Source organism: Perca fluviatilis, chromosome 5 (assembly GCF_010015445.1).
Source record: "Perca fluviatilis chromosome 5, GENO_Pfluv_1.0, whole genome shotgun sequence".
Taxonomy (NCBI): Eukaryota; Metazoa; Chordata; class Actinopteri; order Perciformes; family Percidae; genus Perca; species Perca fluviatilis.
In genome coordinates this window covers 19,905,073-19,928,031 of record NC_053116.1, presented here as the reverse complement: position 1 = coordinate 19,928,031, position 22,959 = coordinate 19,905,073, and the positions used below count along the sequence as shown (strand labels likewise).

Genomic DNA, 22,959 nt, shown 5'->3' with positions numbered 1-22,959 from the left:
AATATGCAGCTTCAATTGGCTTTACGGTTTTGGTTCACACTCGTCGCGTTGTTTTTGACTCGGCTCGGCTCAGCACTAATGGCAGACAGTCACAATTAGCAAACAGCTGGTGAACAAAGTGGAGAATTTAGCAGCTAAAGAGCCTGATATTTTTCTAAGCAGTTGGTAGAGACCAAAAACAGACATAAAAGAGAGTGAATATTGCCGTGCATGAGACAAACACTTCAAATAATAAAATTGTTGCTCCTTCCTGGATGTGTAGATTGCTATGGACGAAGTACAAACTGTGATACACTGGTAAGAGCAAATTAAATTTAACCATGTATTCAGGTAATGTAAATAGTTCACGTATTGTATTGTGTGAACAGTTAACGTAATTTAATATTGTATGTGACGTTTGACGTTTGTAGCAGGGTGCAAAACAAGTTCCTTCCCGAGACCATTTTACAGAGCCACCGTCGCTGCGTAAAAAGCTTAGCGCCGTCCAAGACAATTGTGATTGGTTTAAAGAAATACAAACAACCCAGAGCGTTTTTTTCTCCTATCCCAGAATGTATGTGGGATGTAGCCAGACCTTACTTCACAGGGCTGTGGAGATAGGTCTGACAATGCGAGACTTTGAGGTTTAACGTCATTCCATCTTTCTAAAGATGTTGGAATATCCTTTAATCATAGCAGTTGTTGGCATTCAGCCCTGTAATCCTGTAAATTGTTTGTGTGTGCATACAGTCTGATGTTGACTCATGAATGGGTTATGTTGGCATTGTTTTAACTGTCCAAATGGAGTCCCTGCACGTTTTGACCCAATCTGCCTGTGCGGCAAAACAATGATCCTCTGCCAGAGACTCACACTCATATACAGTACCTCAAAACACACACACAGATCCAGGAAATGACACTGCAGCACGGTGGCCCAATGGTTAGCCCTGTGGCCTCACAGCAAGGAGGTACTGGGTTTGAACCCTGGTCATCCTGGGCCTTTCTGTGTGGAGTTTGCATGTTCCCCTCCCTCTCTACCAAGCTGATGTGTGGTGAGTGTCTGGCGTCGTAAGGCTGCCGTGCATCACCCAGGTGGGTGCTACACATTGGTGGTGTTAGAGAGTAGTCCTCCCCCCTTAAGCGCTTTGAGTGTCTATTATAAAGCGCTATATAAATATGGTAATTAATTATTAATTATTACTCTGCCAACTCTCACCCTTCTCAGAACCCATGTCCACATAAACGCAGATGATACTATTACAAACAGCTTAAGAGGATCCCTTCGATGCACCTACTGGGAGCTGAATCTGTTCTATATGGCCTTTCTCTTCATCTTACCAACAACCCTCCCTTGTTGCTATGGAGATTTCCTAGTGTAGCGCCATGGCTGGTGGTGAGCTTTGATGACATCATAGGTATTTCTATGATCTCAAAGGCAGATGTATCTTTCACTAACATTTAAGAAAGCCAGAGAAAGAAAATGAACCAGAAATACAAAGACTTTAAAGGGGATAATAATTGTCAATCATTGTGCTGTACTAATAAACATTGGGAGTATTTAGTCTAGAACTATCACATTTCCAAAATGCAAAGGTAAAAGAAAGGAAAGTGGATACACAATAGCCTCGAGAGATGGCTTGAGGCTATTGAGTTATTTGCGAGCTGGTGGGCTCACAGGAGCAATAAAGCACACTTGCTCATACACAGGATGACAGCATGATGGCTGTAAACCTCTGTTAGAATGTTAATATTTACCTCCTGTGGCACAGAGATTATATGAAGTTTTCCACTGGACTCATACACAGTTCAGTTCTCATTAAGGTTAAGCTGTGCAGTTCAGGGAGCAGCCAAATGTGTGGAAATAAATGTTCTCTTAAAATTGGGAATCACCATCTCTTTTCCAAGCCACATATAAATCCCTGGTGATGTTGAAGTTCTTAAATCTGTCAGACAGAATAGTGTCTTATCCTTCTATTGCATTGATGTTTACAAATAGACACAGTATACTCACATAAAGGATTGGCCCAGTCACCCTGTTACAGAGGGGTTGCCTGTTCTGTCTGTTCGGCACAGCCACATGGAGGCTTCTGTTGTACAAGTCTGTTTTTCTGTAACCAGCCGTCTAAAGGGCTGCGAGCCAAACACTGTTGTTCACTACCTAAAGACTGTCACTAGGGTTGGCTCTGCATAGGAATAAATATTAAACAGTGCCATTTCTTGTGTGTCAACAGCATATTTTTGGATTTTAATGCCCCCATTAATTAATGAAATTAGAGCAGCACTGAATGATTACACCATCAAAAATGTCACTTTTTTTTATCATTCACAGAATCACATTTTTATGTTAACTAATGAAATACAAATTGAATAGGTTGCTAATACTAAACAACACAATATCAGAGTGAATGATAGAAATTGATTAACTGTACAGAAACATCCACACAGTTGTTTCAAATGTCTCTATTCATGACAATCAAAACATACTGTACGCACACATAATAGGTAATAAGGTCTATAATTAGACTGAGATATTGTCTGACATAAATGAGTACCATTCTCTCAGTAATTGAGTGAAAACAGACTGCTGCTCCTCTCAAATAAAGACAGTACAACTCATAATCTCTTTATATGGGTCATGTTTAAGACAGCACAGAATAACACAACACAAATACTGGCATACACAGCCTTCCCCTGACATTATTCTGCCCCATCCCAAAAAACACCAGTGCACTCTGGGATAAAAGAGAGCCAGGCACCATTTACACTGTGTGTGCGTGTCTGTGTTTGTGTTTGTTTGTGTGTATTGTTCTCCATTTGTTGGTCAGGGGAAAGGCTGCAACCAGCACACGTACGTAGGTGTGTGTTTCACATATTAGCAATACAGAGCACACAGAGCTAACCAAAGGCATATGGCTAACAGTCTTTGATTTGTATCACAGTTTCATATCAGCAAATCAGGGTTGGCCTCAGTTTTTGCCACTTTTGACTTTAGGTAAAAGCTGTTTGTTAGTTATTATCCACAATTAATATAATTTCCCAGCAATATGGATACAGAATGTAGAAATCTGTGTAAAGTCCAGGAATTAAATGTGCTTTGCAAAATTGCTGGCTGTTTCCTGAATCTGTCCTTTTGAAGTTGAAAGCAGTATGGAGAAATGTCCATAACAGTTCCAGCTGAATTCTGCTACTGCCAGAATCACTTTATCCTGTAATGGTTCCACTCACAATGTGTTAACTCCAGAAGAGAAGCAGTCATAAAGGCAACTGCAACTACAAAACTGTACTTGGAAAATGTTATACATCTGTTTGTTGTCATTCTTGCGATTGCATTTTGTTGCATTTTGGATTGAGTGGTGTTCCACTGGAGGGGGAGAACTGGTACTTTAGGCACATAGTCCAGGTTTAAGGACACCAGTCAGCAGGAGGAGGGTAAGGAAGAAAAAAATGATCCAGTGGGAGTTCTGTCTCAATTCTTAACTTTGGCCAATCTGACCTAATGGAAAGACCAGAGTTCTTCCGCCCCTGAAAAGAAAAAAGGGTCACTGTGGGTTAATTGGTAATCTATACAGCTCTAAAATAAAAAAAACTTTCCAAGTCATTATCAGTGAATGTTAGTTGAAGTTCACAAATGTCATATTTACTCTTCTTATCAAATGGAGTCTGTTTACCTATGGGAGGCAGTATAATTGGGGTCGTCAGGAGGTCTGTGCAGACAAATTGAACAACTTTCACCTGAGAGAGAGAGAGAGAGAGAGAGAGAGAGAGAGAGAGAGAGAGAGAGAGAAGGAAAAGCAAAATTGTTTAGCCACACAGCGTAGCCCCATCACACAGCTCGGTGGTCTTAATCAAAACGAAAGGCTGCTCCTCTTCTCCCTGCTGTCTCATTACCACTCGTGCAAAACTCAAACTGTAAACACTGTCAGTTGAGAAGAAGAGGATATGAGGAGGAGAGGAGATGAAGAGGAGAGGAGAATGCAACTTTGTGATAAGAGACAGTCCTGTAACAAAAAGGGAAACATTTATCTGAAACTGTCCCCACCAAATTTCTCATTAATCCATCTTTGAATGAAGCCGATATAACTGTTCATTACTGCAATTTAACCTGTATAGCACAGCAGCATCAACTAAATGTCTAAATTGTAGTAAACTTAAATAAAGAGGAGTGGGGGTAAGGACAGGTAATTAGTGTCTGTGACAGAAACACCCGAGCGAGCTGCGGAGATGCACATTAGCAGAGTTGGACAGAATAAGAATTGAAAAGGCGAGCGTGCACGGTACAGTACTTTATTATGTCCGTGTTTTTTTCTCTAACAATCCATCCTGCCCGTGAGAATAGATTCCAGACTGACCAATCCAGTTAAAAAATAAATATTACTGATCAATAGAGCAGTGTTTCTCCTTACTGGAGCTTTTATGTAAACTGAGAAACGAGCCGGCCATTTAAGTGATGACCAATATGGAGGTCTTCACTGAAAATATATGAAGTCAAGGTCAGGGCTCAAAACGGAAAGGAATAATGACTGAAGAGGTCACTCATTCTGTGGGACCTCCTACTTTGCATTTAGGGTAAGCCAGCTGACGAGACTGCCCTAATTATCACTCAACCATGACTGGAGAGGTATACATAGTATTAGTACAACCACACACAAGCACACATTAAAGTGCACACACAGTCACACTAAATATATGCAGAACATGGCTGCTTGATATATTCCCCATCCTGCCTTCTTAAAATTTTATTTCCCTCTCACCCTAGTCTCCGTTTGAGTTAGAGTAATCACAGACAGGGAGGACAGTGGACATAAATCTAGACATAAATCTGCACGGGTAGCAGTGCAGCACTTTTGAAGACAAGAATGTGGTACAGAAAATAAAAGGCAAGGTATGGGCTAATACCGTAGCCACAGTTATTTCCAATAAGCCTTAAAATCCAAATTCACACATTGAGTCTGCAATATAAACCAATTGTTATAAGAATGAAAGTAATAATTTGCTGTAATAGCCCCCCCCCCCTGCACAGGAAAACAATCTCCCAACAGCACAGAATGTATTTAACAATACTGGTGTCAAACCAGCAGCTCTCTTTGCTCTTTGCAGTCTGGTATCTCATGGCTGTTTGGCCTCTGTGTCTCTTTGCTATCAATGGCAAAATAAGACACAAAGCAGGTGAGCCACCTGTTCTGTTAGCAGGACATATTGGCCACCAGGGGACAGCAGTGAGACAGGCTGGGTGGGTATGCTGTTTTGTGCCCATTTCATAGACAAAGTCAGCTGAAGGTTAAAGACAACCTGGACTGCAGGAGCATCACCCCTACTTGACTAAATAGGAAAACCTTCACACTCAGGCTGAAGGTCTAAATGACCTGCAACTTGTGAGACATCAGTATATTGTTAGGCATTAATAAGACCTATGCCTTATTATACCTCTCACTTACATTATGTTGTGTTATTAACAATAAAACTCTGTAAGAATGGTAAGGAACAGTTTACCATTGTCTAGATTGAACTGAACTGTCTATAAAACACAAACAGTAAAAAACAAACACATTGGTTTCATGGCTAGAGGTAAAGGGATAGTTCAGAAAGAGACAGGGGCATGACAGTCCTCAGAACTTACCAGTTTTACCAGTGGGAGAACAGCAGCCTCTGCTGAGGGCACGCAGTAGCGCACTCTGGACAGCCAGACACCATGATGTGCTCCCAGGCCATTCATAATTCCTCACGCGCTGCCTCTCCTTCCGCATCCCTCATCTGGGCACTTCTCTGAGCTGTACCTGGTTAATTTTTTTTTGGAGGCAGTCCATGGTGGCAATTTGTAAACAGACCTTCTTACTCTAATTTGTTTTTGTGTCAATGCTAAAGTCACTAAGTGAGCTTGATGATTGGCGATAGTGGCGCTGCCATGTTTTGTTTGGGCTTGTATTTTAGTCGCGCAAAGCGTGATGACAAAATAGTCTTAGAGACTTCCAATTCATCTGGGGGGTTACTGTGGAAACAAGGATGCCATGGCAACGGTGACTGGGGTTACCGAAGAAACGACCGTCGCCATGGCGACTGGCTATATTTGAGGCATCCAAAGAGAAGCACGTTCCATATTTGATCGCTTTATGTTTGCGTGTTTCTCCGCTTAAACGTGTGTCTTGCACCGATAATGAGACACTGACAGTCGGCGGTCCCCTGGGTTTATATGGTGACGTTTACGCATTAAATAGCCTACTGGGACAATTCACATTAAGGAATTAGGGGATTATTTTAAAGACCGCAGCATTTGGACTAGACTTTAACGCACAATAAAGGCAAATCACAGAACGGTCTAATTGAGATAATATATGCAGAACAGTGTTTTTCAGACATTACATGTGTTTAAACACACACATTTAAATGACTCTGAATAGTATAGGCTACATAGGCTATGACCGACGAATCACGACTCATAACGCATGTTAATACAATGTGAGTGCTTCATCAAGTAGCATACAGTTGTACTTTCACAGTTATAAAGCTTATAATACTACCTGTTGTGATAATATTTTGACTATTGCACAATGCACAATAGATCAATTCCCTTACTCAGAGAAGAATAGTAATCCTAATAGCTACTTTAAGAGCTCTTTGTCTCCAAGCGCGAAAGGAAAACATAGAGAATTATGAATTCAGATCACCCAAATGAAAAATCCGGATTCTTTGAATGGAGCACAAAGCAGCGTCTCTGAACAGACAGGGCTTGCTTTCTTTCTTCATCTGATTTGCTTCCACACGCTGCAGCGCAACGACAGAAGCAGCTGTGTTTACACACCGCCCCTTTCTGTGCTCAGGGCCATGATTCCAAAATTGGCTACACGTCAGTGAAAATCTTTTTGTTTATATTCACGCAATTCTGCGAGTTGTTTTGCGTGGTGGTGGGGAAGTTGGGCTGCTGTTTGAAAGCGCTGTTGATCCCGTGCTCCTCTATCACCATATACTCGCTCTTGCTGATTGAGGAAGAGGAGCGAGTGTTCCTCAGCTCCTCTGTGTCTGCTAGAGGCTGACAGCTGCCCACGTGCAGGTACTGTGCCTGCTCCTCGCCCTCCGTCTCTCTGTGATAGAAGTAGTTGAAATTGGAGACGATGACAGGCACAGGCAGGGCAATGGTCAGCACACCAGCGATGGCGCACAAAGACCCCACAATCTTTCCACCTATTGTCACTGGGTGCATGTCCCCATAGCCCACGGTGGTCATGGTGACAACAGCCCACCAGAATGCGTCCGGGATGCTGGTGAAACCCGAATCTGGATCATCTGCCTCAGCAAAGTAGACAGCACTGGAGAAAAGTATGACACCGATGAACAAAAAGAAGATAAGCAGGCCCAGCTCACGCATACTGGCCTTCAGAGTCTGTCCTAAAATCTGAAGCCCTTTGGAGTGACGCGAGAGTTTGAAGATACGAAATACCCGAACAAGCCTAATTACGCGCAGAATGGCTAATGACATGGCCTGCTGTCCGTTTCCCTGCCTCTCTGCCAGCTCTGTGCCCAAGGTGATGAAATAGGGAATGATGGCCACGATGTCAATAATGTTCATAATGTTTTTGGAGAACGTGGCTTTACTCGGGCATGCAAAGAAGCGCACCAGCAGCTCGAAGGAGAACCAAACGATGCACAACGTCTCCACAACAAAGAACGGGTCAGAGAAGGGGCTGGTGAAATACGGGAGCGTGCCATTAATCACAGGTTCAATTGTGATCGGATCCCTGTTGTCGTCCCTGAACTCCGGCAATGTCTCTAAGCAGAAGATGACAATGGAGATGAGAATGACCAGGACAGATACTATCGCTATGCCCCGTGCGGGACCCGAGCTCTCTGGGTATTCAAAAAGCAGCCACACCTGTCTTTGAAATTCATTCTCTGGCAACGGCCGCTCTTCCTCCTTTATGAAGCCCTCATCCTCCCTGAACTTCTCCATAGCATCCTCACCCAGCTCATAGAATCGGATCTCCTCAGAGAAAATGTCAATGGGCACATTTACGGGTCGTCTGATGCGCCCGCCAGACTGGTAGTAATACAGAATAGCATCAAAGCTGGGTCGGTTTCGATCGAAAAAGTACTCGTTCCTGAGAGGATCAAAGTACCTCATCCTCTTCTTGGGGTCCCCCAGGAGCGTCTCTGGAAACTGGGATAGAGTTTTGAGCTGGGTCTCGAAGCGTAACCCTGAAATGTTGATGACGACCCTCTCGCAGCATTCTTGGTCCGGTTCATATCGGTCCAGGGAGTGGTGGCCCGGGAGAGCCGCCGACTCCTCCAGCATGTTGTCACACGCCACAACCGTCATCACGTCGGCTTCTGTCTCGGTGTATCCGTGGTTCACCAGGTTGTCGCTCCGGGTTTTGGTTGCGCTCGGCGGGGGTGATTGCAGGAGGCTGAGGTGGTCGTCCATGCGCGGTTGAAGAGGCATTCAGGGGCGGCCACCTCGCCCCCTCCGCGAACCCCGGTCAACCACAGCCGCCACCACAGCCTCTTCTCCTCCTCCGTCTCTGTCTCTGTCTCTCTCTCTCTCCCTCTCCCTCTCCCTCTCTCTCTCTCTCTTCCTGAGCTTCACTACTGTTGCTGTTCCCGCCCACGAGGAAAGATCTGGGTTTATAAGCAAGACATCCACCCGCCCACAGCAGGGACGACAGGGAAAGGTACCCAGACCCTGTCCTCCGCCAATCGCAGGACGCAGATATAAACGGGAAGCAACAGACGGGCGTCATTCAACACTATCTTTTGGGCGTGCCCTCCTCCCTCTGTCCCTCTCTCCGTCTTGTAGACACGCGTGCAAACACACAGTCTCCTTTTCAAACAAGGTCAATGCCCACAGATAGGACATTTTCAAATAGGCTACTGATATAATTAAAGCCTATTTTTTTTTTCGGGACATTCTCAAAAAAAAAAAAGAATTACCCTTTGTTAAATCTTCATCCAAGAAACGGGTGTGCCATGGTAAAATGCATCTAGAAACTGATTAATGTACTTAATTCTGCAGTTTTTAAAAACAAGTGCTATGATCTCAAATAATAATGAACATGACATCATGGGACCCACACAATCCTACCACACCTACACTAGCCCCATTTAATATTTAAGGGCTAATATGGTGAATGTCAAAAGGGCAAATACAGTACACAACATCACCGGTCCTGTGACAGATGTGATCAGACATAATCACACAGGAGAGAGAGAGAGTAATCCTTGCCTCTCAAATCTGAAACCTGACAGATTTTTACTCCCCTGGATTATCAGATGCACTGTGCCATTTAGCCTTTACAACTATTGTTTTGAGCCCTAAAAGTGAAAAGTGTCCCTAGATTTTATCATTATAATACATAAAATAGAAAATAGAAGACATGTATTTATAAAAAAATAGTGTAATGACTCCTCACCAGCAGATATTGTAGGTTGGCAAAGTATCAATTAATAAACTGACCACAACATATTTTCTTATCCATTAGTTATTGCTCCAGTTGTCTCCTTCAGTTGTTCCATACAAGTTTGCTTAGCAACATTTTCTTTTTTAGTTGCAGGGACTTTCTGCCCCTGGGGGTTGCTGTCCGAGGTGCTGAATGAGAGTTACCAGGGACCAAAAGTTTTTCTCTTTACAAAAAATATTTCTCACCTGCAGGCATGATTAAGTCAACCAAAGTGGAAGGAGCCATTGCATGCCAGTATCTAAAGAAGCTTGATGACAAAGACAAAAGGTCAGAGAAGTCTGGTATAGCCACTGGCTGCCATCTGTAATCTGGAGCTAGGCTGATCATAACACTGTGGTCATGAATTCATTGCAAAAAAATTAATTGTGGTTTCCATTTTTATTTACCTTTGGACCAGAGTATTCTAGTTTTTCACTACAGCTAAATAGTGCTCAGGTTGGTCGTTTTGGTTATTTATTATGCTTTTTTTCATGCTGAATGACTTATTTTCAAGAAACTTATGAGCACATCTCTGGAAAACACAAGATCTAAAGTGGTGCTTTTGCATAATTATTTTTTGGGAGACTGAGTGTTCAGATTTGTCGATTAAATCAACTAATTAGTCGACAATATCATGTGAGTGTTAGACGATTAACAATTTCTTTAATTAAGGGCAGCCCTAGAAAAAACTCCGACTGTTTTATCGGCGCCGCTTTTTTAAGGATTAACTCAATTATTAACACAGCGACCACTAACAGTGATGTCAAGTCCAGCTGGGGAGCTTTGTTGCATGTCCTTAATCAGGTCTCCAGTGTTTTGGGTTACTAAATCTGCTCAAACCAAGTAATTTGCCCATGGACTAAACAGTTCCATGTCTTTTGTAGAATGGGATCACACTTCACCTCAAATGTTCATTTTCCTCATTGGAACAATGATGATGAAATGATAATTACTGTAAATATGTAGCCTGTTCCTTTATGTACAGATGTCACCACATGTGAACTTAATAACATTCATGGACAGTGTGTGGAGAGTATTTTCCCACACACACAGGGAGGACATTTTGCTGGTCCTCTCTTCTACAAAGAGCTGCTCTGGGTGTGGGGATACATGTAGTCAGTGGAAGGTCTTCATACATTTTACTGCCATTGCCAACACTTGTATGCTCCACTGTGTGTGGGTAGTGGTGGGTATGTGAGCTGAGAATAAAAATGAGAGAGAGAAAAGCATGAAAGTTGACTGGCTTCAAAGCTGACTATGCTCAACAAAGAAAAGAAAAAAAATATTAAGTGTCATTTTTTTTTTAGTCTGCTCTTCTGATGCCTTTAATAGAAGGAGTCACATTCACATTCACACATTTTACCTTCATTCTTTATACACTAAAGAAGTGCATGCTCAGACAACATATCAACAAGTGGAGGGAGCACAATATCAAAGGGATGAGGAAGGGAAGCCTTGAACTAATTGTGAGGGATGACTGTGTGCTGCTCATGAACATCTGCTTCCTCCAGATTAAATTAAATGAGCATCATATGACTGGACTAATCTGAGAAGTCTCCCATCAACATGGGCAATGTGAGCAACACCCAACCTGACACATGCAGCCACATCCTCACACACACCCACAAACTTGTTATACTTGTAAAAATATTGCATCTATTTACATGTATTCCCTGCAGGCATACCCTGACTTAAATCAGCTATTGTTACTAGTTACTATTCAGTAATTTAAGAATTTTCAAAGAAAACAAATTATCAGTTGATGCAATGTTAGATTAAACTACAGAATGGTATAACGTTGGTAAAGTAGCTCCAACTTGACCTGACATGTTTATGCTGCAATAATAACAACACTTTAGTATAATATAAATGATAATATAACTGACAAGGGCCATTCTGCTGCATACTAAATTATTTTACTTTTGATACTTACAGTACAATTAGTTAATTATAACAAATTGCCACCAATTTTATACTTAGTATAAAATTGGCGGCTGTGGCTCAGTGGTAGAGCGGTTGCCTGCCAATTGGAAGGTTGGTGGTTCGATCGCTGGCCCTGCAATCCCATGCAGAAGTGTCCTTGGGCAAGACACTGAACCCCGAGTTGCCCCCGATGCTGCACATCGGAGTATAAATGTGTGAGTGTTTATCTGATGAGCAGGTGGCACCTTGTACGGCAGCCTCGGCCACAGCGTGTGAATGGTGAATGGTTCTTGTACTATGTTAAAGCGCTTTGAGTAGTCGTTAAGACTAGAAAAGCGCTATATAAATGCAGTCTGTTTACTTACGTAAGATTCTGATTGCTGGAAAATGTTATATTGTGGTTTTATAACTTTTACTTAAGTAAATGATTTGAATACTTCTTCCGCCACTGTAAACCACCTCCCTTTTGAAGACTTTTCTGTAACTTTTACATTGACTTTGGTTCCATAAATGCATTGAAATTGAACTAAGGTTTGTTTATCCCAGTACTGGATGTACTATTCTATGGTTGTCATAAAAATAAAAATAATAATTTAACATAAGAAATACAGGAGAGATAAATTAAAATTGTAGTAATAATAAAAAGGTTGCAGTTTCAGATCCGTGCTCTGACAATTCTATAACTATATGCAGAATGACAATGGTTGGTAAGGTCTGTGACTTTGACTGAGTACAGTTTAGTGTAGAGCCTGTTTTCCTATTGAGGCCACATTGAAGCTGTCTTGTATTAAAAGGGCCAGTCGGTCCACAGGGAAAGAGCTCAGGGACAGCCAAAGGGCCTTTTAATGTGGTTTCCACTCTCTGTGTTAAATATAGGACCACCCCAACTCCCTTATTAACTTACAAAATTAGGCTACCTTGCACATTGCACTTGAATGCCTCAAACTGGAATGTGGCTGACTGAAAGGCATTGAAACAGGCCCAAAGAGCATGTGAGGGGGGAAAGGGGGTAATTTTGCAGGAAGAACAGCTCAGCTGGCTGAGGTCATGGACATCTGGTTGCACTTGAGAAAATGGGCTGGTTTGGATCTTCTGCAAGGGATGCACAGCAGCCTCCATTCACACAGTTCCTGGAAAAGGGTGAAGTTGAAGTGTTTAAGAGAAAATCAAGGATGGGGATTATATATCTGGCAAACCTGTCCCAGTGTCTACCGGTCAGCATTTATGTGTGGTTGTAAACTCTGACCTCACAAGTAGACTGCATCATGTTTATCATGTGCATTAGTTTCTCTCAAAAAGTGTTTGCTTTTAGGCCATCGCCACAGGAAATATTAACATTTGCCTCATTATAACCCTCCACACTACACTATAGCTGTAATGGAAAATTTATTTAGCTTGTCGTTTGTCTGATTTGTTTCCCTTGTATCTAATGAGGCTATGCTACTGCCCATCCGGGCGAGCCAATGTTTCATCAATTTCTTTCCTCTTCGGGTGTTTGTGGGAATTTCTTTTTGTCTTCACAATGGGTTGGTGCCATGCCAATTTCCTTGTGCAACAATTGCTGAACAAAGCTGGCTCTAATACCAAAAAACAGCCACAGTCTACAGACATGCTAGAGGCTCTGCAAGGCTATACTTGGATACATACTTTGAGCTAAATGCTCACACATTTTGACCATGTTCACAATCTTAGTTAAGCATGTTAGCATTCTAAGCGTTGGTAATTAGCGACAGTAAAAACGTTGTGCCAATCCATCCTGTATGTTGAAATATTTTACAAGATATGTAAAAACTCTGATGTGCTGGTGGCGCTAGAGGAAAAATTACTGGATCACTAAAGTCAGTAGAATTCAGCCATGAGTGTACAATATTTCATGGCAATTAATCAAACAGTAGTTGAGATTTTCAGTTTGGACCAGAGCGATGAACCGTCTAACAGACCGACATTAGCATGGCTAAAAAAGTAATACTATCATTTCAGATGTTTTGCATTATACTGTAGCTACAAAGATAAAGCAAAAAGGATCAACTGATAATGACATGTCTGAGCATGCGTGAATCTAAAAGATGGGCTTTATTGTATGATGGGAAAACTCTGTGGAGGTTGTGATGGGATGGTGCAGAGACATCCCGGATGTCTGTGTGATTCAGGAAATAAATGTCACTTGATCACATCTCCCTTGAGCTGTGGAGAAATTTTAAGTGCTTCTCTGGTTATCTATCCCCGTGAGAGGCCTTAGGGAATGGCTGGCGAATTTCACAGAGAGAGAGAGAGAGAGAGAGCGACACAGACAGACAGACGGACACAATTCTTTTTATTCACAAGGGAACAGCAATAGTATAATTTATATGACTGAGTCATGCCATGCTGGATTTACATAGAAAATCTACATTTGTAAAGTATACCGTTTACATTTCCCTGCAGTAGTTTTTTTTTCAATGAAAAAAGATAATTTACGTTTAAAAAGTATTTGCACATCACTATTGGTTTTGCTACTTAACTGGCCTAGCTAATGCAATACCGTGCTATTGTTAGATTCAATGACAACCATGAGTCTTTATTATCCCCCAGACAACTCATTCAAATCCCCTCGTAATTTATATGATGAATTTGATCCAGATTCTAATCTGTCCACTATTACAAGCAGTGTCTTCCTGTTAGTCAGCCAGTGACATGCCCTCAGCGATCCCACATCCTCTGCCTATCCACTCACAGACACTAAAAGCACACAGGGGTGCTCTAATCTGAATATTCACAAATGAAGAGGATGTCCATATGGACAAAGCACTTGTGTGTGTGGACTTATTAATTAACTGTTCATATTAGCATAACTATAGATATCAGGGCCAGAGTGCAGCTGCACAGGACAGACACACAGAGGAGGCAGACAGGAGGAGAAGCAGAGAGGGAGAGAGGACAGGCCCATCTGTAGAACAAAGCCTGACTGTTCAGGAGCCGCATCAGGTCCTGCTGTAACCCCAGCAACGGAAAGAGGGATGAGGGGAGAAAGGGTGAGGGGAGAGGGAGCACGACCGAAGCTCGGATGGCTGTGGCACTATGTTGTTGTTTGAGCCTGATGATCATCTCTGCACGCTGAGTGGAGACAAAGAGAGAAACAAATAGCGGGCGTACAGGTAAAGGATGCATGTCGACGTCATCACGTGGAATTTACACACTACAGAATACTTTTTCACTTTCTTGAAACTTTGCCACTTAAAAGCATCTGTTTTTTTAGGTTGTATTGGATCCAGGACAGGTTTCTGGAGAGTTCCAGCATGACTGGAGTGTCACATGTGAAGATGTAGGAGCAGGCGATACATTATACATACAGTCCCACCAGAGCATGTCAGCTGCAGCAGCAAGTTAGGGGGGCTTCCCTGCTTCACACACCATCACTTCCATTTAGATACAGAATGAGGACAGAAATGGAAAATGAAATCCTTCAAATTCGCAGGATGCAAGGCTGAAGTTCATTGAAATGAGAACTCTGTGTTTTCCATATTGAAGCTCTGGAGACTATGCAGGACTTTGATGAATTATAAAGCCTTGTAATTATCTATTAATTAACAGTGTTTGTCTCTGTGTTCTGCCCTACTTAAGACTCAAATCTTTCTCAGACTGGAGAGTAAAAATGAAAGAGTTACAACCATGAGAACAGCTAAATAATTGCATTACACGGCAGATACTTCATAATGTCAGTCTATAAAATACAAACCAGAGTGCATATTGTTTCCTTTGGTGGCAGATTTGTTAGTAAAGAGCTAAGGAAGCCATGTTGGTGGGAGTCTCAGGATTGAAAAAGCATGTGAGAGCCCCAATCACACTTTAATTTCTCACATCATCTTCTCTCCCTCCATGTCTCTCACCTTCACTCATTCCTTTCCACACCTTATAATCTTTTTCTCATCTGCCTAACTTTTTTAACATTTTGGCCATCTCATTGGAGGCATCTCCTTTTTTTTCTTCTTCTCCCTGATGATGTCTGCATCCCTTTATTTTTATTTCCTTACTTTCATGAGAAGGGTAGAAATGCACAATATTTCCCCTGTATATTAGGCTTTGTAATACAAACTATATTACTTAACTGCAGTATGTCACTATTTGTCACTGATTTAAAAAAAGTAGGCACGTTTAAAACCAAGACAGAACGGTTTCTTGGGAAAATATATTAAAATGTATTGACTTCATGTTATGCTATATCTTTTTACTTGTTTTGATATTGCCAAATTAGCTCAGTTACTATTATTTAAAAAAAAATTAGAATAGGTTGGTTGTTGCTTGATTATATATTTTGAGGGACATCTTTATACGGACGGTATCTGGCCCATCTGTTTTTACAGTTTCCCTTTTTGACATATTCTTCTCTGCACTGGCTTTCCACTAAGGCTCTGCTCAGGAAAGCCACCGTGTCCCCAGTTGGTGGTTGGTGGTTGATGGTTGTTGGTACACACAGCGTAATATGCTCTAGTGCATTCACAGAGGCCGTCTGTCCTCCACATTACACAGTACATTTTTTCACTCTATTATTTCAGACACAAATTAATAAAAAAAAAATGTCTTGGCATATATGATATGGTACACATATGATTATGATGTTACAATAAAATATAACAAGAATATACATTCATTATATAGTAAAGCAGCTAATAAATAAACAGCTGTTTTTTTATGACCAAATAACAGATTGGGTTTAAAACAGAGGCAAGCAGCCTCCAGTAATGGAGATACTGCACATTCACCATTCAGTTTTTCAAAATGAATAGTGTGAAGCTGAAACAGAGTGAAACATAACAACTGTTTCCTAAACATCAGTGAGTCTGCACTCCACTGAAAGCTAGATTTACCACCGCAAACAGCAAGGTCCACAGTTTCATCAATTTATATTGAATGACCACCTTTACTGCCACATGAAACCATGAAGTTGCACAGTGCAGCTTAAACAATACTTGTTGAATACAGCGTTAGACAAAGACGTGTGCTGCATGTAACAACGTGCTAGTGCTATACTGCTTCTCTACTCCGACAGACCCTCATGTATAATCTCTAGCTTTTGTTCCCTTTCTGGAGATAGCAATAAGTTAAAAAATTGCAGATCCAAAAATGTTTGTGCATACACGCTCAAGAAAGCAGTTTAGTCAAGATGCATAAACAAGAGTTAGACAAGATATCTAGTTAGCAGATGTAAGCCTGCACAGCAGTGCCTGAGGCTAAATGCTAACATTTGTCCATATACTTCCATATCCTTGCATGTAAGTACCACATTTCATGTTAATCCATCAAACAGTTGTGCCATTTCACTCAAAACCACAAATGTGAACCTCGTGGGGGTGTGAAAAGTCAGGGCATCACCAAAGTCAGTATAGGCTTCATCCTCTGGGGACCATGAATGTATGAATGAATGAATCCGTTTGGTAAATACAGTATTGAAATATTTCACGGACAAGAGAAGATTTTGATCTGCTGGATTTATCCTATGGGAACCATGAAGATACAATGCATTCAACAGCTGTTGAGACATTTAAGTCTGGACTTAAGTGGTGGACCGACAGATGACTGGCAGACAGACATTGCCTTCCATAAAAAAATAAAAATCTGACAAAAATCTGCTACTTCCAATGCAACAACTGTCAGACTAATCGGTGGACCTCGTCTTTTCCCACTTAGCCTTTTTTGTGCATTGATGGCATCAGTAGGTGGAAGGGTTACCTAATGCAATATGAATATAAGCAAGCTTCAGGAAAGGATGGCATCAACGGTAGGGCACCTACCCGCCCCATTTCCATATTCCCCCTCTGTGGCTTTATCCCGCTGTGATTTTACAGATAGATGAAAATGGAAAAGGAAGGTGTTGGAGCCCCGTGTGTGTGTGTGTGTGTGTGTGTGTGTGTGTGTGTGTGTGTGTGTGTGTGTGTGTGTGTGTGTGTGTGTGTGTGTGTGTGTGTGTGTGTGTGTGTGTGTGTTTGAGTGATGTTACCATGGGAGGACCCATGCCTTTTCAAAGCCTGCCTGGTTTTAGCAGAGACAAAAAGTCATTAATAGAACTAAGCTCACGAACACACACACACGCACGCTGGAGCTCCTTGGTGGCCTTTCTGGCCTCCACGTACACTCTCTCTCAGGCTGTATATCATGGTTAAGTGGGCCAGCCTGTCTTTGCCAACAGCAACTGTACGAACCTGCACTTTTCTCCTCTAGTTTATTTTTCTTTTGCTTCCTTCACCTCCGATCACACTCTTCACCTCTCAACATCATGGTATATTAATCATGTGTCTATTTTTACATTCACCATCTACTCCTGAATTATGAGACCTCTGCAGTACATCTTGAGTCCATGCACGTTAATGTGTGTAGAGGAAATCTAAGTAATCCATGAAGTAATTTGTTAATCCCCTTGAGCAAAAGGCCACACAGACAACATTATTGTGTAGATTCAGCAGTCTTGTTTAATGACAGTTTACTTTCATTAACATATTACAACACACAGTTCTCTCCCCCATAAATCACTGTGATCTAAACCGCAAAAACCCACTCTTATTATCATGTTCATGCAAATGATGGTTTAACTTAAAATGTTCATCACATTCCCTTTAATGATTGACACAATCAAGGTTAAGTTTGAATGATGAGGGTTTAGAAAAGGAAAGTATTGGCACAGGCTAACGATGAGTCACTACATTTGCATGTAATTTTTCTTACTATGACAAAACAGAATAATGGTAATATTTACTAAAGCTTCTTCGATATTCACTGTATCTTAGTGTACCCAGAAATCTGGCCTCATTACATTTCAAGATTTGGGGCTTTTTATGGCCACAAAATAAGTAATCGTAGAGAAAATAGAAACTTTGATTTGATTTTTAATGTCTACACATGCCAAAGTGATTCAAAATGTACACACAATCTCAATGTGTTAATCTGGTTATGCATACTCGATGACAACTGAAATGTAATTAGAATACTGAAGCAACATTAACATGACATTTGCTAGAATTTACAATTTTCATAAGCCAAGCGGCCTGCTTAGTCTGCACTTTTTCCATATTCGTTTATGATTTTTTTTCCACATTTCTTGCTGCATAATAATCATATTTGTTTGTTAAAGTTTTGAACCTCAGCTCTCTCAGTATTTTGCAGTTGTTACCCTGCACACCCTTTGAGGATTCCCTCATGCTGCCAGGCACTTTCTGGGAGGAAAGTTTCCTGTTTTCTAAAATAACGAAATAACATTACAGGATTCAGGAAGGTGATTTTTCCAGCTCGTTAAGTGGCTTACTGTTTGACTCAGTATCACTATTACAGGTCAGACGTCACACAAATCTAGTCTACTGCTTCCCTGCAGAAACATCTAGCTGAACTCACACAAGGACCACTGTGTTCCACATTACGCATTTGTTCTCATGGCCGATGTGTAGGTAGAAGCTTGAAGTCGTCATGTTCATAATTTGGATATTACTAGTCCATATCAAGAGTATTTTCAATACCACCAATAGGGCAGGATGTAGCAAATAGAATATTGCATGGGGCCAACTTAAGAAAACACATGAACTCAGTTCAGGTATCACATTGCTACATACCCTACAGCTTTGATTGCAAATGATTGTTAATCCTTTTGTTTAGTACTGGACTTCTGGTTCACAATAACAATACAATACCATCGTATAACAAGAAATTGTCTTTATAAATAAATAAAAAATGGTTAGAAATAGTGAAAGGTGGTACTGCTGTATGTCTTTGACCAGTGAGTGCCTTTCAACGACTGTGTATTAACACGCATGTCAGGATTGACAGGAGCCACTCCAAATACCAGCTTTTCTCCTGAGCTGTCAATACAATGTGAAGATCCCCCCAACACACACACACACACAACTCATTTATCAGACTGATCTTCATTCCATCTGTCTTCATCCCCCCCCCCACATCACTGGCCTCTCTGAAAGGTGTTGCCTTGATAAATTATTCAGTTTTGGCATTTAGAAATCTCTGCCCTAGTGATCAGAGAACACACATATAAATGTGTGCGTCATATACACCTCAGCATGTGTTACATCCTCTTCCCACTGCTACATGCTATATAATATAAAATACACTTTTTCACTGACACAGACTTTGTGACAGTGTTGTGGTTTTTCTAAATGAGAGGCATGTTGTTTCTTTCAAAACAGATTTGAAACAGTGATTTACAAACTGAGAGACTACAAATTTACAATTGAGGTCAAATTGATAACAGCTGAATAATTACAAACAGAGGATAACAAAACATCAACGATCACACACAAATACGTTTAGTAGAGAAATAAATGAAGCATTAGCATTTAGATCTACATTTGTATGTACAGTAAAACACTTCATAAAAAAAACAGCTTGCCCAGCAGCCTGATCAGTGGTCCTGAAAGCAGTGACAACATTGTAATTGATAGGACACAATAATAGCTGAGTGCTCCTGCCAAACATCAAACAACTAAATGCCAGTAAGGAACAGAAAGTCTTTTATAGAAACAGTGCTGAAAAAGTAACAAAAGAGGCACATCTACGGGGCGACCTCTAGCTCACCCGGTAGAGTGTGTGCCCCATGTAGGCCAAGTCCTTGGCAGCGGCCTCGGGTTAGAACCCGACCCATGGCCCTTTGCTGCATGTCATCCCCCCTTATCTCTCCCCTTTCCTGTCTTCAAGCTGTCCTGTCAATAAAGGCCATAAAAGCCCAATAAAAAATCTTTAGAAAAAGAAGCAGATCTATTAGGCTATCACAGCCATTTTCCAAAGCGATTCCTTCTGTATGCAGTGGAAATAAGAGGAGAGGAAGGCCTGGCACTAATTACAGTAAAACGGGAATATTGGAGGAAATCATATTTCCAAATGGATTGTTTAAAAGGGGAAATTTTGACAGTAAATCCCACCTCACATAGTTGTCATGCAACTTGAGACTAAACTAATCTCTTATTCCGCGGAACGTCTCTCTAGCTTGTTCACTAGGCTATATAACTTAATCAACAGAAAGCCTAATAACTGTAAAATCATTCACTGCTTTGTTAGTTTTTCTTAAAAATAAAAAAAAAAATAAAGACAGACATGTTTTTAATTCTCTTGTCAATGTTTTTTTAAACTCTTTGTCATTTGGTACATTTTGAGCCTGTGATTCTATGCTCTTAATTAAACACACACAAGCTTTCTGTTCCTTGTTGAGAGAGAGGATAATGTGATGAAAGAACTAAGATAATTTCTTACAGCTTCCAATAAAAGGCTGACAGATATGATTATACCAAGCTTGACACACACATTTACACATGCACACATACATAAACACACACATGATTAGTGTTAGCTCTTGCAGTTTCATGATTTATCTATCTATATGAAAAGATTAAAAAATCTCCCAGGATAGACCCATGCTGCACTAATGACAAGACTGTTTTTATGAGCCCAGTTACTTGAATCATTCAGAGACCTGGTCAATTCTATAAAATAGAAAACACTTTCAAAACAGTCTAAAGAACTTACTGTAAGATAATTAGTCCAGCATACCATTTTAGTGGCATCATTCAGAGATGACAGAGTCAGTACATCAGTACTTATAACTCACCTCTGGTGAACTAAAGGCTGATTTCCTGAGACCCAATGCTATTTCTATTCAGAGAAAAAAGGAGGAGACAAGAGAAGAGAAGACAGAGAAAAGAAGAAAAGAGAAGAGGTAAAAATTAAAGTACAGAGGGTATTTTTGTTCCGTCTTCCCCTTCAGATCAGGGCACAGGGCTAATAGCACTGAGACTGCAGAAGGCCTGAGCAACTGGAGGAATCAGAGCAAAAACAAATTGCACAAAGACCCACGGAGACACACACAGACATACATGGAGAGACACATACCCACTCACCACAGACCTCCCCAGCTACCCACATTGACAGATGACTTCCTTGGGCATCTAGGGAGTGCGAGACAGTGTGAATTGAATTTAAAAAATAAATAAATAAAAAAAAAGAACTATTCACACACACTAATGCAGAGCACACTCACCCACACAGCCCATAAACAGAATGACATTGGCACAGTTAAGTCCCAATTACATTGCAGCTATGGTGCCCTCAATCTCTATAAGACCGAGTGTCATTTTGTCCTCCATTATGCCTCTCCATACTTCCCCCATTTCTCACCCTTTGTCTCCCCCATCTTTCAATTCACTCACAACTCATCCACTCTCCTCCCATTTCAGGCTTATCCTGGATGTATCTTGTGTGTGCTCTTTTGGATGTGTGTGATTTTTGTGCATCCATACATATTCATATGGGTGTATGTCCTGACGGAAGTCATTTGTAATATTTAAAATAAGCAATCTGGGGCGCAGGGGAACAGAAGCTGCAGAAACCATGATTGTTCTCAGGGAAGTAATTTCAGACGCATGAGGCGGAACAGAGGCCTCAGAGTTGTAACTGTTACTGTCATATCTCTGCCTGACCTCATTTACATAATCACACTGTGGCTAAAGGGCTCCATCGGTTAGCACGTGGGTTACATTGAGGGGGTACACCTGGGAGAAAGAAGCCCAACAGGTTTAAAGTGCCTGAGCTGAATCCTTTTTTTGTTAAATCTTTTAGGCTAGTGTGATATTGTATTCTGCACCCAGTGTAATTTCTTTATTTGCTTTTAAAAAAGTTTTGGTTGACTGTAAAAAAAAATGTATCTACAGCTATTCATTTTTAAACCTGCATTTTCATTTTTTTTGGCACTTAGGGACAGTGGAAACAAGCAAAACACAGCACTGCCATATCACCTTTTAAGTTGATATGGCAAACGTGTTAGCAAACATTTGCCTATTTACATCCAGCAGACTTTGAACATGAGCATTCATTTAGAGTTGTGTTTCTAACAATCTGGCCAACATTCACTCAACTTTTAGCTCTGTTTTGGTCTCGATTTATTTCTGAAGGAAATAGCTGGCTCTTTAGTTGCTAAAAGTTGCACTATGTTCACCAGCTATTCAATAAATTTGTCTGTCTGTCATTTGGTCCTGGGCTGGTAAGGTACAGTAGGGTTTTTGGAGATTTTACACACAAAACAGCTGCCTGCTGAAGCCAAAAATGTGAACCAAAACAGTAACGGTGCCGTCCGTAAAACCCAAACATGAGCTGAAAGGCACTATGAAGCTGCTTAAAGCAGAGGTGAACTGCAGAGTCGGGTGATAAGTCTCTGTGGGTTTGGGTTGTAAAAGTATTGATTATAGCTGCTTTAATATACAGTGCCAGTCTGTTTGGACATACTTTCCCACTCAAATGAATGAGAAAGTGTGTCCAAACTGGAACTGTATTTTTCTCTTGTAGCGAGTAATTAGGGCCCGAGCACGAAAGTGCGAGAAACCTATTGTTTCTGTAAGGATTATTATTTTTCCGAGTCCTTCGTCACATTTTTGAAGGGGTTAGAATGCATGAAAACTCACAAAAATTTGCACACATAGACCTGGCGAAAATTGTAAATTTCTGTAGTGATTGGGCTCGTGCATTGCCAGGGGGCTCCATAGCGGCCCTAAAGTTAAATTTTGAGGGAACATAGGTCTCATTTTGATGTCCATGTAGCATTTTTTTGAGATTTTTCCACCTCACAGGAATTCGGCCATCTTGGTTTTCGTGCAGAATTTTTCATTTTACG

General features: G+C 41.1%; 1 protein-coding gene across 1 annotated transcript; it reads right to left on the bottom strand.

Annotated features, from left to right (window-relative positions):
* Positions 1-2,595: 2,595 nt before the first annotated feature.
* Positions 2,596-8,638, bottom strand: LOC120558889 (potassium voltage-gated channel subfamily A member 3). The gene is made up of 3 exons (XM_039800220.1): positions 5,597-8,638; positions 3,648-3,711; positions 2,596-3,501 (listed from the first exon to the last, which is right to left on the bottom strand). The coding sequence occupies exon 1, from the start codon at positions 8,408-8,410 to the stop codon at positions 6,815-6,817; it is 1,596 nt and encodes a 531-aa protein (XP_039656154.1). The 5' UTR covers positions 8,411-8,638; the 3' UTR covers positions 2,596-3,501; positions 3,648-3,711; positions 5,597-6,814.
* Positions 8,639-22,959: the final 14,321 nt, after the last annotated feature.

Excerpts from the sequence above, each read along its gene's own strand:
- LOC120558889 (XM_039800220.1), bottom strand. The coding sequence starts at position 8,410 with ATGCCTCTTCAACCGCGCATGGACGACCACCTCAGCCTCCTGCAATCA.